The sequence below is a fragment of the Lontra canadensis genome, unplaced genomic scaffold (genome assembly GCF_010015895.1).
Source record: "Lontra canadensis isolate GAN:19392208 unplaced genomic scaffold, GSC_riverotter_1.0 scaffold38, whole genome shotgun sequence".
Taxonomy (NCBI): domain Eukaryota; kingdom Metazoa; phylum Chordata; class Mammalia; order Carnivora; family Mustelidae; genus Lontra; species Lontra canadensis.
Window position 1 is genome coordinate 18,071,423 of NW_022631032.1, and position 13,191 is coordinate 18,084,613.

At 39.2% G+C, this 13,191-nt stretch overlaps 1 protein-coding gene across 5 annotated transcripts in view; it reads right to left on the reverse strand.

Moving 5' to 3' along the window:
• Positions 1–12,798, reverse strand: part of ANKRD28 (ankyrin repeat domain 28) — a 202,071-nt gene extending 189,273 nt beyond the window's left edge. For 2 of the 5 annotated variants that reach the window (XM_032869753.1, XM_032869748.1), the window contains exons 1-2: positions 12,689–12,798; positions 1,269–1,376 (exon numbers count right to left, since the gene is read on the reverse strand). Coding sequence is in view for 2 of the 5 variants with exons in the window: in XM_032869748.1 (XP_032725639.1) it covers positions 1,269–1,270 (2 nt within the window). In the remaining 3 variants the exon portion in view is untranslated. The remainder of the gene's footprint in view (positions 1–1,268; positions 1,377–12,688) is intronic. The other 3 variants (XM_032869752.1, XM_032869749.1, XM_032869750.1) reach the window with 3 other exon arrangements.
• Positions 12,799–13,191: the final 393 nt, after the last annotated feature.

A 13,191-nucleotide genomic window follows, 5' to 3' on the forward strand; every position in this document is an offset into this window, starting at 1 on the left:
GATCATGACCTGAGCCAAAGGCAGAGGCTTTAACCCACTGAGCCACCCAGGTGCCCCAAGCCAGCTGTTTTTAACAGTCAAGTTCAACTCCTTTTCTTCAGGATATGGTTGTCACTTGCCTGGTTGTTTTTAGTTCTCCCAGGGACACTCTCCTCACTCTTGGCATGACCCAATGCGACAGTCTGGAACTACACACTGAAAAGCATGTAAGCTTTCAAAAAGTGGAGGAAGCCTCTCACCATTCAGAGAACTAGTCAAAACAGAAGGCTCTTATTTACCTGTTTACACAGACACACAGACACACACACACACACACACACACAAAATCTTTCAAAGTCCTGTTTGAAGTATCTGACTTTTTCCTAATTTACACTAATAAGAATACAATACTAACAGCAGATAGGTTCTTTCTGACTCTCACCATTTCTAATCCAAAAGTTCCCTCAAAAGGAAAAATGAAAACATGTAATATTTATTTAAAAATAAAACAAAACAAAAACAACAAAAAACCTGAGTTAACGAAAGGAAAAGTTTAACAATATGGTCTGTATCAGGACTAAGATCTGCAGTTCCCCTAAATAAAGCATCCTCTTCTTTCTTGGTGGTAGATGTTAAGAAAAAATACGCACTCAAACAAAATACCCACATGTAACACAAATCTACCAAAAACGCACTTGTACTTTTTGCTCCTCTAAAAGGATATTTTACACAGGCTGTATACGGCTCTTATCCACCGAGGAGGAGAGAGCACAAGATTACAAACATGGGTAAAAAAAAAAAAATCCCATTAAAATAAACTTCAAGGATCCCCAACTCCACCATTGGGTTCAATCAGCCATTTCTCTCTTCATGCTTTCAAAGCACATGTAAGATAACTGCCTTATCTAATTCCACCTTATCCCATACTAGAAGACAGAGACCACGTTTTATACACATGTGTATCCCTAGTATCAAGGACCAGCAGGTAGCAGGCATACAAATGTTTGTTATATAATTAAATAATCAGGATGTTAATTATAATAATTTCCATGAAAATTTTTACAAAGAAAACACAATATTTATGTATAAGGCCTGAAGTTAACAGCTAAAGACTAACTTACTATATAAATGAGTTTTAAAATATAAAATAGTACAAACCAAGGGCAATGGATCCCAAAACAGATTCTGGATAATAAACTAAGGAGTTACATAGATTAAAGTAACAATGGATGTTATAATAGGTAAATCCCAAAGTGTGACATAATAGTTTATTTTTATTTCATGCTTACATGAAGTCCAAAAATCCATGTTAATGATCAGCTGTGGGCATGAAGAGGCTGGAGATGACCCAGGCTGACAGAAGTTCAGCTCTCTTGGACCCATCATTTCCAAAGTTGCTTTGGCAGACAACACCCAGCCAGCAGGAGAGAGGAGAAGAGAGAAGAGAGGATTGTTCAAGGAAAGTTTGTATTTGCCAGGGCTGAAGAAACACTCAACACTTCTGCTTAATTTCTTATGGCCAGATCTCAATCATATGGCCATCCCCAAATCCAAGAGGGGCTGGAATATATAAGTCAGTTGGGATCCAAGAAAAAAGTAAACAAGCTTGGTGAAGAGCAAACCACTCTTTACCTTAAGAGGTTTTTAAAATACAGATTCTGGGACACTACCCCAGGTGATCCTCATTCAGCATGTCTAACAGGACCCCAAAATCCTATATTAAAGCCGGCCAACTGATTTCGATGTATGCCCAACTTGGGAATTACCGGCTAAGGAAGTAAAGAAATTGGGGCAAATAGGAAAAACATTTCCATGGGAAGTTTACAACAATGTGCTAGAGAAAAAGAAAGCTAAAAGGTGATGAAAAAAACTGAGCCTTTGTATCTAGGAAAAAACACAACATAGGTACAACTTGGGAAATTCTTCCCTCCTCTTGCCTATGAGTAGTCTACCCTGACTCTCTTCCTAACTCTGGTAGCTTCACAGGCTTCCTTTCCTCCACCCATTCCATATTCTCCACTATATTCTCCTTAGCCATGAACTTTTCTCATTAAAGACCTCATTCACCTCAATTACCAGTGAAAACACTTTTCTCTGAACCCAGCCTCTCATTTAACTTCCTCCTATAACTGTCCCACTAGGACCTCAATATATCCAAAACTGAATTCATCTCACCCTCAAGTCAACTCCTTGCATGCCCTATCCACATAGGTCCCTAGCCAAAACCCTATAAATCAATGACAAATTGTACTCCATAATTAAAAGTTTTGCCCTTCAAAAATACTAGCAAGAAAGAAGAAATGGGAGATATATTTGTAAAACACGTATCTGATAAGGAACTGGTAGCTAAAATATATAAAGCACTACAACCCAATAATAAAAAGACAAATAGCCCAATTTTTTAAAATGGGCAAAGGATCTGATGAAAAGATGCCCAACATTACTAGCCAATGGGAAATGCAAATCAAAACCACAAGAGGATACCACTTCACACATACTAGGATGACAGTAATGGAAAAAAAGATAATAATAAGTGTTATTAAGGATGTGGAGAAACAAACTCTCATGTACTGCTGGTGGGATATGAAATGGTACAGCCACTCTGAAAAATGGACTGGCAGTTCGTTAAAATTAAGGCTAAATACAGTTTCCATATGGCCCAACTAGTCCACTCCTAAGTACCCAAGAGAAATGAAAACTTATGCCTACACAAAAACTTGTACACAAATGTTCGTAGCAGCATTATTCCTACTAGCCCCAAAGCAAAAATAATCCAAACGCCTATCAACTGTTGAATAGACAGATAAAATGTGGTATGATTCAATGTAATACTACATTATCCAGCAGTAAAAATATCGATACATGCTACAGTACAGATGAGCCTTTCAAACATGCTACATAAAACAGGCAAATATATAGAAACAAAAAGTAATTAGTACTTGTTTAGGGCTAGGAATGATGGGGGTTTGATTTAATGGCTTAGGGGTAACAGGTTTCTTTTCAGCATTATAAAATGATCTAAAATTGAGGTGATACTTACACAGCTCTGTCTGTGAATATACTAAAAATCACTGAACTGTATAATTTAAATTGATGTGTGAGTTATATTACAGCAAAGCTGTTTAAAAAAGAAAAAGCTATCAAACTTTTTAATACAGAAACTGATACAAGAGAAAAGGCTGCCACTCCAGACTAATTTACACTTACAATTATAAGATACAAAAGTTTGGGGGCAGGGGTTTGGTACCTTAGGTAAAAAGAAATAAAGCTAAATGTAGTACTGAAGCATAATAACTCTCTAGGTGCTGGAACAAGTATATGTTTCATAAGCAATTGCTTCCTGATTTTCCTCAACTGTCCCATACTGTATGTTTTAACATTATCTGTGGCCTCAAATCCTTAAGAGTAGAAAAGATATACCTTTAAGCTTATAATAAATAAATTTAAATAAACCATCACCAATTAAGAATTTGAACTTAAATTTACTAGGCAAAAGTAAACTTTCCGCTAAAGCTGTGGGAGTAGTAATTCTATTCAGACTTAGTTTTGCATGCCAATCAGTATACACACAGAAGAATCCTTTTTAAAAAATCAGTAGCAGGGGTGCCTGGGTGGCTCAGTGGGTTAAACTCTGCCTTTGGCTCAGGTCATAATCTCAGGGTCCTGGGATCGAGCCCCGCATCGGGCTCTGCTCTGCGGGGAGCCTGCTTCCCCCTCTCTCTCTGTATGTCTCTCTGCCTACTTCTGATCTCTGTCCAGTGAATAAATAAGTATTATTTTTAAAAATCAGTAGCACATAAGGAAGGTGGATAAATCACTTAACTAAGAACTGGGACTAGGGAGTAGCAGCAGAAATTAAATTTGAAGTACTTGAGAACTTTAATCATATGTGCGATGTACTGTTACACTTTAAAACATTACTGGTTTAGGGGCACCTGGGTGGCTCAGTGGGTTAAGGCCTCTGCCTTCGGCTCCGGTCATAATCCCAGAGTCCTGGGATAGAGCCCTGCATCAGGCTCTCTGCTCAGCAGGGAACCTGCTTCCTTCTCTCTCTCTCTGCCTGCCTCTCTGCCTACTTGTGATCTCTATCTGTCAAAAAAAAAAAATATGGTTTAAGTAACTGAATATTTCATTAATTTTTGCTTTGAATGAAAAGTACTGTATAACTCTGTGATTCAGTATCACTGTGTGTGTTTAATGTGAATTATCCATAGACTACATTATCCAGAACAAAAAGACTTAACCCCCAACTATTCTCTCCAGGCACAAAACTTTATCCAGGAGCAACTCACTTTAACCCAGGTAGAGTGCATTCACTGAATATAAATTTTACACTAGATTGGAAAATAAAAAGGAAATAAGATAAAATGCTGGAAAACCTAATATAATCCAAATCTAATTACTTGATTTATCAATGTTTAATTATTTTTTCATATTTAATTTACCCAAGTGGGACTATGCAGCAAAAACATTGTCAACTGCCATATAAATATATGACATTCTCAGTTGTACACTTAAGTGAGCCATTAATACAGCTATGAGGATCCTTTAAAGATGCACTCATTTCCATTCAAACTCCTGCTTAGTACTTAATGTACTTGACTTGCACTAAAATGTTTTACATCTGTTCTGAATGACAGCAGTAGTCCCCTAACTGGTCTCGGGTGTTCCTGTTGTTTGTCTTCTGTAATTCACCCTTCTAAAACCTATAATATAGCAGTTATTTAACTTTTGGGTGTCGGGACTCCTCAGAAGATCTAATAGATGTTATGAAGCCTCTTAAGTAGATGTATGCACATTCCTCCAAAAAAGCACTTCACAGACCTTAGGTCAAGAAACCCATCTTTAACAACTTCCCAACACCTTCCAGTCAAGTCCAAACTTCCTAGCCTTATATTCAAAGGACTTCATAATGTAGTCACTGCTAATTGAGCTAATCTATCTCCTATCCTTTCCAACTACACATACCAATAAGGTTTATCTCCTCACTGCAGCACAGGTACACCATTCTCTTTTTTTGGCTTGCCTTTTATTTCTCTCTTGTTGCTTTCCTACACAACTGTTTGCTTTCAACAAATCCTTCCTGTGAACCTCCAACTATCTCCCTTGCCATGAAGTTTCCCTCTGCCTACAGTCATATCATCTACTCCTTTCGGAATTGTGAAGTACGTTATACACATCTTTTATGTTCTACATCTTTACATGTTCAACAATGTATCATACAAGGCACCAAAAAAAAAAAAAAAAAACCACAAGACACACTTATTTTTTAACTATGTTAGATACATTTCTAATAATATGCTCCATATGTTTTGCTTCAACCTCTATAAACCTTTTCAGGTGAGTGTATCAGATACTGTGCCTTTATGTATCTTTTGTCTTTTCCTAGCCAATAAGATTTTTAAGGACAGAGATAGTGACTACTGTACCCTTGTGTGCCCCACAGCCTCCAACACAAAGCAAGGCAACACTCAATATAGAATACCTGAATATCTGAGCATAAATGTTTTTCAGGCATTTCATATATTCTGTATTCCTAATTATAAGATTTTTCAAGGATCACCTATTGTTTTTCTACTGAAAAATCAAATAATGCTCTAACCTTAATGGATACTTGATCAAGTGAGAGCTAACTAACTATCCAAAATAGCAGTCTGACATATATCAGTAATTACTTACTGATATATGCCAAGACTGTTCAAAAAAAAAAAAAAAAAAATTCAACCTTCAACTTAACAAAATGCTTACCTAATAACCATTAACCCAGAAGAGAACACAAAGACAGCTCCTACACACACAAAAAAAGTAATCCAAATGTAAAAACTACTATCCTCGGGGCGCCTGGGTGGCTCAGTGGGTTAAGCCTCTGCCTTCGGCTCAGGTCATGATCTCCGGGTCCTGGAATCCAGCCCCGCATCGAGCCCCGCATCAGGCTCTCTGCTCAGCGGGGAGCCTGCTTCCTCCTCCTCTCTCTCTCTGCCTGCCTCTCTGCCTGCTTGTGATTTCTGTCTGTCAAATAAATAAATAAAATATTTTTTAAAAAACTACTATCCTCTAGTACTACTGCAAACGAAGTCTAACTCCAGTTTTAAAACAACTCAGAAAATAAAAACAGACATCCCAGATTATAGATTTGCATATAAGCAATAAAATAGCATAAAAATGTAGGAACTTTCTTTAGAAGAAACAAACATGATATGAAGTTTATAAATTAACTGATTCATGCTACATGAATGGATGAACCTTAACAAGATTACATTAAGTGAAAGAAGACACAAAAAGTCACATACTGTAGAATTACATTTATATGATTATCCAGAATAGGCAAATTCACAGAGACAGAGATTAGATTAGTGCTGCCAGGGACTTGGAGTGGGGAAGGGGTGGGGAGTGGAGGGAGTGACTGCCAATTGCTTTTTGAAAGGACAGATATGTTTTGGAATCACATAGTGGTAATGGTTGTACAACTTTGTGAATATACCAAACTCTACTGAATTGCACACATTTCTGGAGGTGTTATTTATTGAATTTTTTTTTAATTGAAGTGTAGATGACACACAATGTTACACTGGTTTCAGGTATACAACACAGCAATTCAACAACTCATTATGCTACTATCACAAGTGTAGCTATCATCTGTCACCATATACTGCTATTACACTACCACTGTCTATATTCCTTATGCTGAAACAAAATCCCTACAATTTATTCCATAACTGGAAACTTGTACCCTTTCTTCATCCCTGTTTGCCCATCCCCCACACCTCTCCCCTCAGGCAACAACCAGTTACTTATGGGACTGTCTCAGCTTTGTTTTTTTTTTTCTTAAGAAGTCAAATGTAAATGAAATCATACGGTATTTGTCTTTTGCGGACTTATTTTACTTAGCATAGTGACCTCTAAGATATAACCATGTTGCAGTAAATGGCAATATCATCATTTTCATGACTGACTAGTATTCCTCTCTGTGTGTGACATATTTATCCATCTACTGATAAACACGCTGCTTCCAAATCTTGGCTACTGTAAATAATGCTTCAATAAATACGGAGGTGCATATACCCTTTTGAATTACAGTTTTTATTTTCTTTAGGTAAACATCCAATAGCATTACCAGATGCTATGGTTTTTCTATTTTTAATTTTTTGATGAATCTCTATATTGTCTCCCAAGTTGCTGAACCCATTTGCATTCCCAACAGTGCACCAGGGTTCCTTTTTTTCCACATCCTCACCAATAACTGTTATTTCTTCTCCTTTTGATTTTAGCCACTCTGACAGGTGTTAGCTGATAGCTCATGTTTTTTTATTTGTATTTCCCTGGTAAGTGTTGTTGAGCATCTTTTCATGTCTGTTGGCCATCTGTTATGTCTTATTTCGAAAAATGTATTATTTCGAAAAATGTCCTCTGTCCATTTTTTTTTAAGATTTTTTTTAAATTTATTTGACAGAGGGAGAGAGAGATCACAAGTAGGCAGAGCAGCAGGCAGAGAGAGATAGGTGGAAGCAGGCTCCCTGCTAAGCAGAGAGCCCGATGGCGGGGCTTGATCCCAGGACCCTGAGATCATGTCCTGAGCCGAAGGCAGAGGCTTAACCCCCTGAGCCACCCAGGTACCCCCTATGTCCATTTTTTAATCAGATTATTATCCCCCCACCAGTGCTGAGTTGTATAAATTCTTCATATATTTTAGATATTAACTCCTTACCAGATATATCACTTGAAAATATCTTCTCCTACTCAGTAGGTTGCTTTTCTGTTTCATCCATGGGCTTCTTCACAGTGCAAAGCTTTCTATTTTGGTGTAATCCTAATTGTTTACTTTTGCTTTTGTTTCTCCTGCTTGCGGAACACATTTAGAAAAATGTTGCCAAGGTCAAGGTCAAAGATACTACTGCCTATATTTTCTTGTTTTATGGCTTCAGGTCTTACATTTAGGTCTTTAATCTACTGAGTTTATTTTGTGTATTGTGTTAGAAAGTGGTCCAGTTTACTCTTTTGCATGTAGTTATCTAGTTTTTCCAGCACCATTTACTACATTGCATGTAGTTATCTAGTTTTCCAGTATCATTTACATTACTAAAGACTGTCTTTTCCCCATTGTATATTCCTGCCTCCTTTGTCATACGTTAACTGACCAAATAAACATGTGTTTGTTTTCTTTTCTCTGGGCTTTTTATTCTATTCCATTAATCTATATATCTACTTTTGTGCCCGTACTATATTGTTTTATTACAGCTTTGTTGTATATCTTGAATTACAGATATACAGGATTGTGATACCTCTAGCTTTGCTCTTTCTCACGTTTGCTTTGACTTGAATTGTACACTTTAAAAGATGACTTTTATGGTATATAAATTGTATCTCAATTTTTCATATCTCAATTTTCTTAACTTTAAGACCATTTTGACTACTTTATCTGAAAGAAAACTGTTCTTTTAAGATAGGAATCTTGGGGCACCTAGGTGGCTCAGTCAGTTAGGCGCCTAACTTTGGCTCAGGATCGTGAGATCAAGCCCTGTGTTGGGCTCAGCTGGGAGTCTGCTTGAGATTCTTTCCCTCTGTGCCTCCTCCCACTCAAGTGTGAGTTCTCTCTCTCTCAAATAAATAAATCTCTTAAAAAATAAATAAAATAGAAATCTTATTTTGTAGTTCATTTTCTGAAGATAAGCTAAACTTGTGATTACAAACTGGTCCCTGCTCACCCCTATGTAAAACTACAGCTTTAAATTTTTATCAATGGTTAACTACCAACTTGCCAACATTTATAGAGAGACTTCTCATAAATATCTGGATCTCTAACTACCTAAAGAAAACTGGAGTTCTAAAAATACTAGGCACACCTGCACAGCAGCAATGTCCTGGAGGTAAGTAGCAACTAACATACCTGCTCCTATCAGCAGGATCTCCATCACTCCCTAATGTCTTCTAGATACTAAAGCCAAGTACCAATTGCCATTTAGCTTTCCAGTTGTGAGTTTGTTACCTTACACATCCTAAACAGTCTTTTCTTTCTTATCAGGGTATACTATGAATCACTGCTGATAAGTTAAAATATAATTATGCAATTGGCCAAAAGGTACAAATTTCCAACTATAAATAAGTACCAGGGATCTAATGTACAGCATGGTAACAATAATTAATAATACTGTGTTTCATATATATATGTGTGTGTATATATATGTATTTCAAAGTTGTTAAAGTAGATCTTAAATGTTATCTACACACACACAAACACACACACAAAGTAATTGTGTGAAGGGATGGTAGTGTCAACTAGCCTATTTTTTCTAAAGATTTATTTATTTTAGAGATAGAGAGCAACCCTGCATGCAGGTGAGCAGGGGAAGGAGCTGAGGGAGAGGGATAAGAAGACTCTGCACTGAGCACAGAGACTGATGCGGGGCTCAATCCCAAGAGCCTGAGATCATGACCTGACCAAAATCAAGAGTCAGACACTTAACCAACTAAACCAACCTGACTAAACCACCCACGCACCCCTGGTAGTGTCAACTAATCTTATTGTGGTAATCATTTTGCTTTATATACATGTTAATATCATCACACTGTGTACCTTATATATCAATAATCTCAATAAAACTAAAAATAGAACTTTTAAAATTTAAATGTGATCATACAATTACATTTTTACTAACTGCAAAGATAAAAATCTGCATGTGATACCTATTGAATAAAATCCTGCAACTGTCAGAGATTCATGCTGTACAACACTGTAATGGGGGGGCAGAAATCAAGGGAAAGGTTCATGTTTCTAGTCCTACAAACAGAAAAATTATTTTCACCTCATTTACAATTAAAAGTTATTTTCACCTATTAACAAAAGTAAGGGAGCCTGGGTGGCTCAGTCGTTAAGCATCTGCCTTCGGCTCAGGTCACAATCCCAGGGTCCTGGGTTTGAGCCCTCATAGGGCTCCCTGCTCAGCAGGAAGCCTGCTTCTCCCTCTCCCACTCCTCCTGCTTGTGTTCTCTCTTTCGCTGTGTCCCTGTCAAATAAATAAAATCTTAAAGAAAAAAAAGTAGTGCACTAGTCTGAGTCCTTGTCCATGTATCCTCAAGTTTACAGGTGATATTTCACATATTACCACTACATTGAATATTAATAGATACTACATAAAACCAGAGAACCATCACAATTACTTCATAATTCCGATTCATGAATGCAAAGGTGCAATTAGATTTTTGTTCAGCGGAAAACTCAATCCTATTCTTACCCCAGTATTAGGTGTTGCCACAGAAATGGAGAAAGCTGTATCATCCAGATTACTTATTGGATATGAAAACAAATTGGTTTACTCACTGATTTTATATTTAAAATCATCTAGATCCCACCTGACACTTACATGCACAAAGACCAACTCCTACCCATTAATAGGTTCTACATATTAGGCTGCATTTACAAAGCTATAAAGAAAATAAAACACAAGGTGAATATGGTAATAACAGAAAAAAGTAGCTTGAACTATTTCCTATTCCAAGTGTAAATGCAGACTGAGTTAAATGCTACATCAAGTACCTTCCAGCTTTAAAATTCTGTGTATTTATCCACATTTCTCTTCCTTTCCTCCAGATAAAATAACTCACCTAGCGGAACTGCTTTTCCTGTAAATAGGAAAGGTTAAAATACTATTTGTATTCCATTTCATTTTTATCATCATTTCTAATAGTCAATAAAATATCAACATACAAGACGACATCTAAAAGCAGCTATTCCCTTCGAAATAGGCAAACCAAACTCATTTCTCAAAGTCTTCCAAAAGAGAGACCAGATGAGTCAATTACTTAGTAGTTTAGAAGTAAACTTCAATGTTCTTCCCCCTCTGAGCCACACCTCTCAACTTGCCCAAGTATCCTTAAGTTTACAGGTGACATTTTACATTATCATCGCAACCACTGAGTATTAATAGATATTATATAAAATTGGAGTAGACTCACAATTTCTTTATAATTACAATTCCTAAGTACACAAATGCAAAAGTGCAATTGGATTTTATGTCCAATTGAAACCATAATCTTGCTTCTGCTTAAACTTGATGGTCAATAAAAAGGGATGGTCTCCAAAAAGTTCACCAAATTCCTAATGCAAACTATGATCTAAATTGCAAAAATAACTTTTTCAAAAGTGTAGGACTAGAAACAAAACAAAAATCAATCATTACCTCAACTATTACTAATGGAAGCACAAAGTGCCATTAGACTGAAAAAGATTAAAGAATCCAGATCTTGAGTTTTACACCTTTAAAAATGTAACGTGAGTTGACTATATAGAAATTAGCAGGAATTAGTTGTTTTACATATTGTTTTTTTAACAGTCCTGTCGCATAGAACTTTCTGATGATAAAAATGTTCTGTATTTGTGCTGTCTTATTCCACAGTCAATAACCACATGTGGGTACTGAGCACTTAAAATGTGGCTAGCAAGTCTAAGTGAACTTTTAATTTTATTTTAATTATTAAAACTTAAGGTGCCACATGTAGGCTAGTGGCTATGATATTGAACAATGCGGTTCTATTATCTGAAATACAATGTACAAACTTCACTGAACAGTAGAGATTTTCAAAGTATCATGCCTGAGGATGTTAACACCAGCTAAAACCTTCCTGATAACTAATGATACATAAGTTAAGCCAACAGCCTAAACAGAAAATGAAATTCACTTATGAAATGAGAACTGATGATACCAAGATTCAGAATTTAAGGCACAACAGTCACTAAGAGACGATATTAAAGATATCTCAATTTTTCCCCATTGTTTTCACAAAAGGAGTACTCACTTTAAGAATAGTTTCCCAATATATGCAAGTTACTTCCCCTTCAAAGCTGCCTAATATCTTCTGTTCAAAACAAAACAAAACAAAACAAAACAAATGGCAAAAATAAATTCTCAGCACTATTACGTCTACTGCCACTCGGCAAATTTCACACGTTCATTTCCCTTTCCTTAAAGAAGAGATACAAATGTTTAGAAGCCTCTGCATCGCCTGAAAGTCTTTTTATCCATCTTTCCACGTATTCAGAGGTACAAATCATTCTGATACAGCTGTGATTTCGTCCCTAGGCAAAATTATTTTCCGTCCAAAACAGTCACTACTCTTTTCTGCACTTCAGGTATTCTTTGACCAGCTCTTGCTAAGTCAAGAAAAGTAACCAAGATGGTGCACAAGACGTCAAAAGAAAACAAGTCTGGGAACTTGCAGGCTGAATGACTAGTCTCAAAGCAGAATCTGCCTCCTTTAACCCCAAGACAGTGTGCCTGCAACTATCCAGGGAAGCAAACAGGCGCGCAAGGTCGTGACCTAAGGTCACGGCCGCCAGCACCGCTCCCGCCCCGCAGCGAGAAGCCACCTGTTAGGCCCGAGCCTCACCTGGTAGGAAAGGAGGCGCGTACCCGGCAGTGAGCCGGACGCCGACGCCGAGGCGGCCAGCAAGGGACCCGCCCCTCACGCGGCGGCGACCGGAGACCGCGGCGAGCCCCCCAGCTGCACGTGGGCTTCACACGGCCGGTGCTTAGCTGACAGGCGGGTCGGCCGCGGTCCCCGGCCCGGTCTCCGCGCGCCAGTCCCCGGGACGGCACCCCGCCTCCCTTGCACCCACCCGGCCGGGCAGGAGTCCAGGCGGCCCACACCGCTGGCCCGCCGCCCTCCCTTCCTTCCTCTCCCGTCGCGCGATCCCGCCCCGCCGCTCCTCACCTACCTGGTCACGGAGTTTGAGGAACGCCATGGCGGTCGCCTCCACCGCCACCCCGACCCACCGCTTCCGCCCCCGTCGCTTTGGCCGCTGCCCGGGGTCCGCAGGTCGGCGGCCGGCTGCGTTGAAGAGTCCGCGGGCAGGGGGCGGTGCCGCCTCCCGAGCCGCCCGCCGCCGCTACCGAGAGGTGAGGAGCCCGGTTGGTCCCGCCTCCTCCTCTGAGTACTCCCCCGCCCTCTTCTTTCCTTTCTTTCTCTTTCTCTCCGCTGCCTACACACGCTGCTGCTGCCACAGCCGCCGCCGCCGCCGCAGCCGCCGCCTCCTCACGCCCCCTTCCCGAAATACCCTGGCAGCCCCCGCGGCCGCGTCGTTCCAACCCTCGGCAGCGGCGGCATCCAAACTCCACTCCACAATATTACCACCACCGCCTGCCGCGATTGGCGGCCGCGCGGGGGAGAGGCCAGAGTAAGCCAAGCGCCCATTGGCCACGCCGCCGCGCTCGTTCGTGC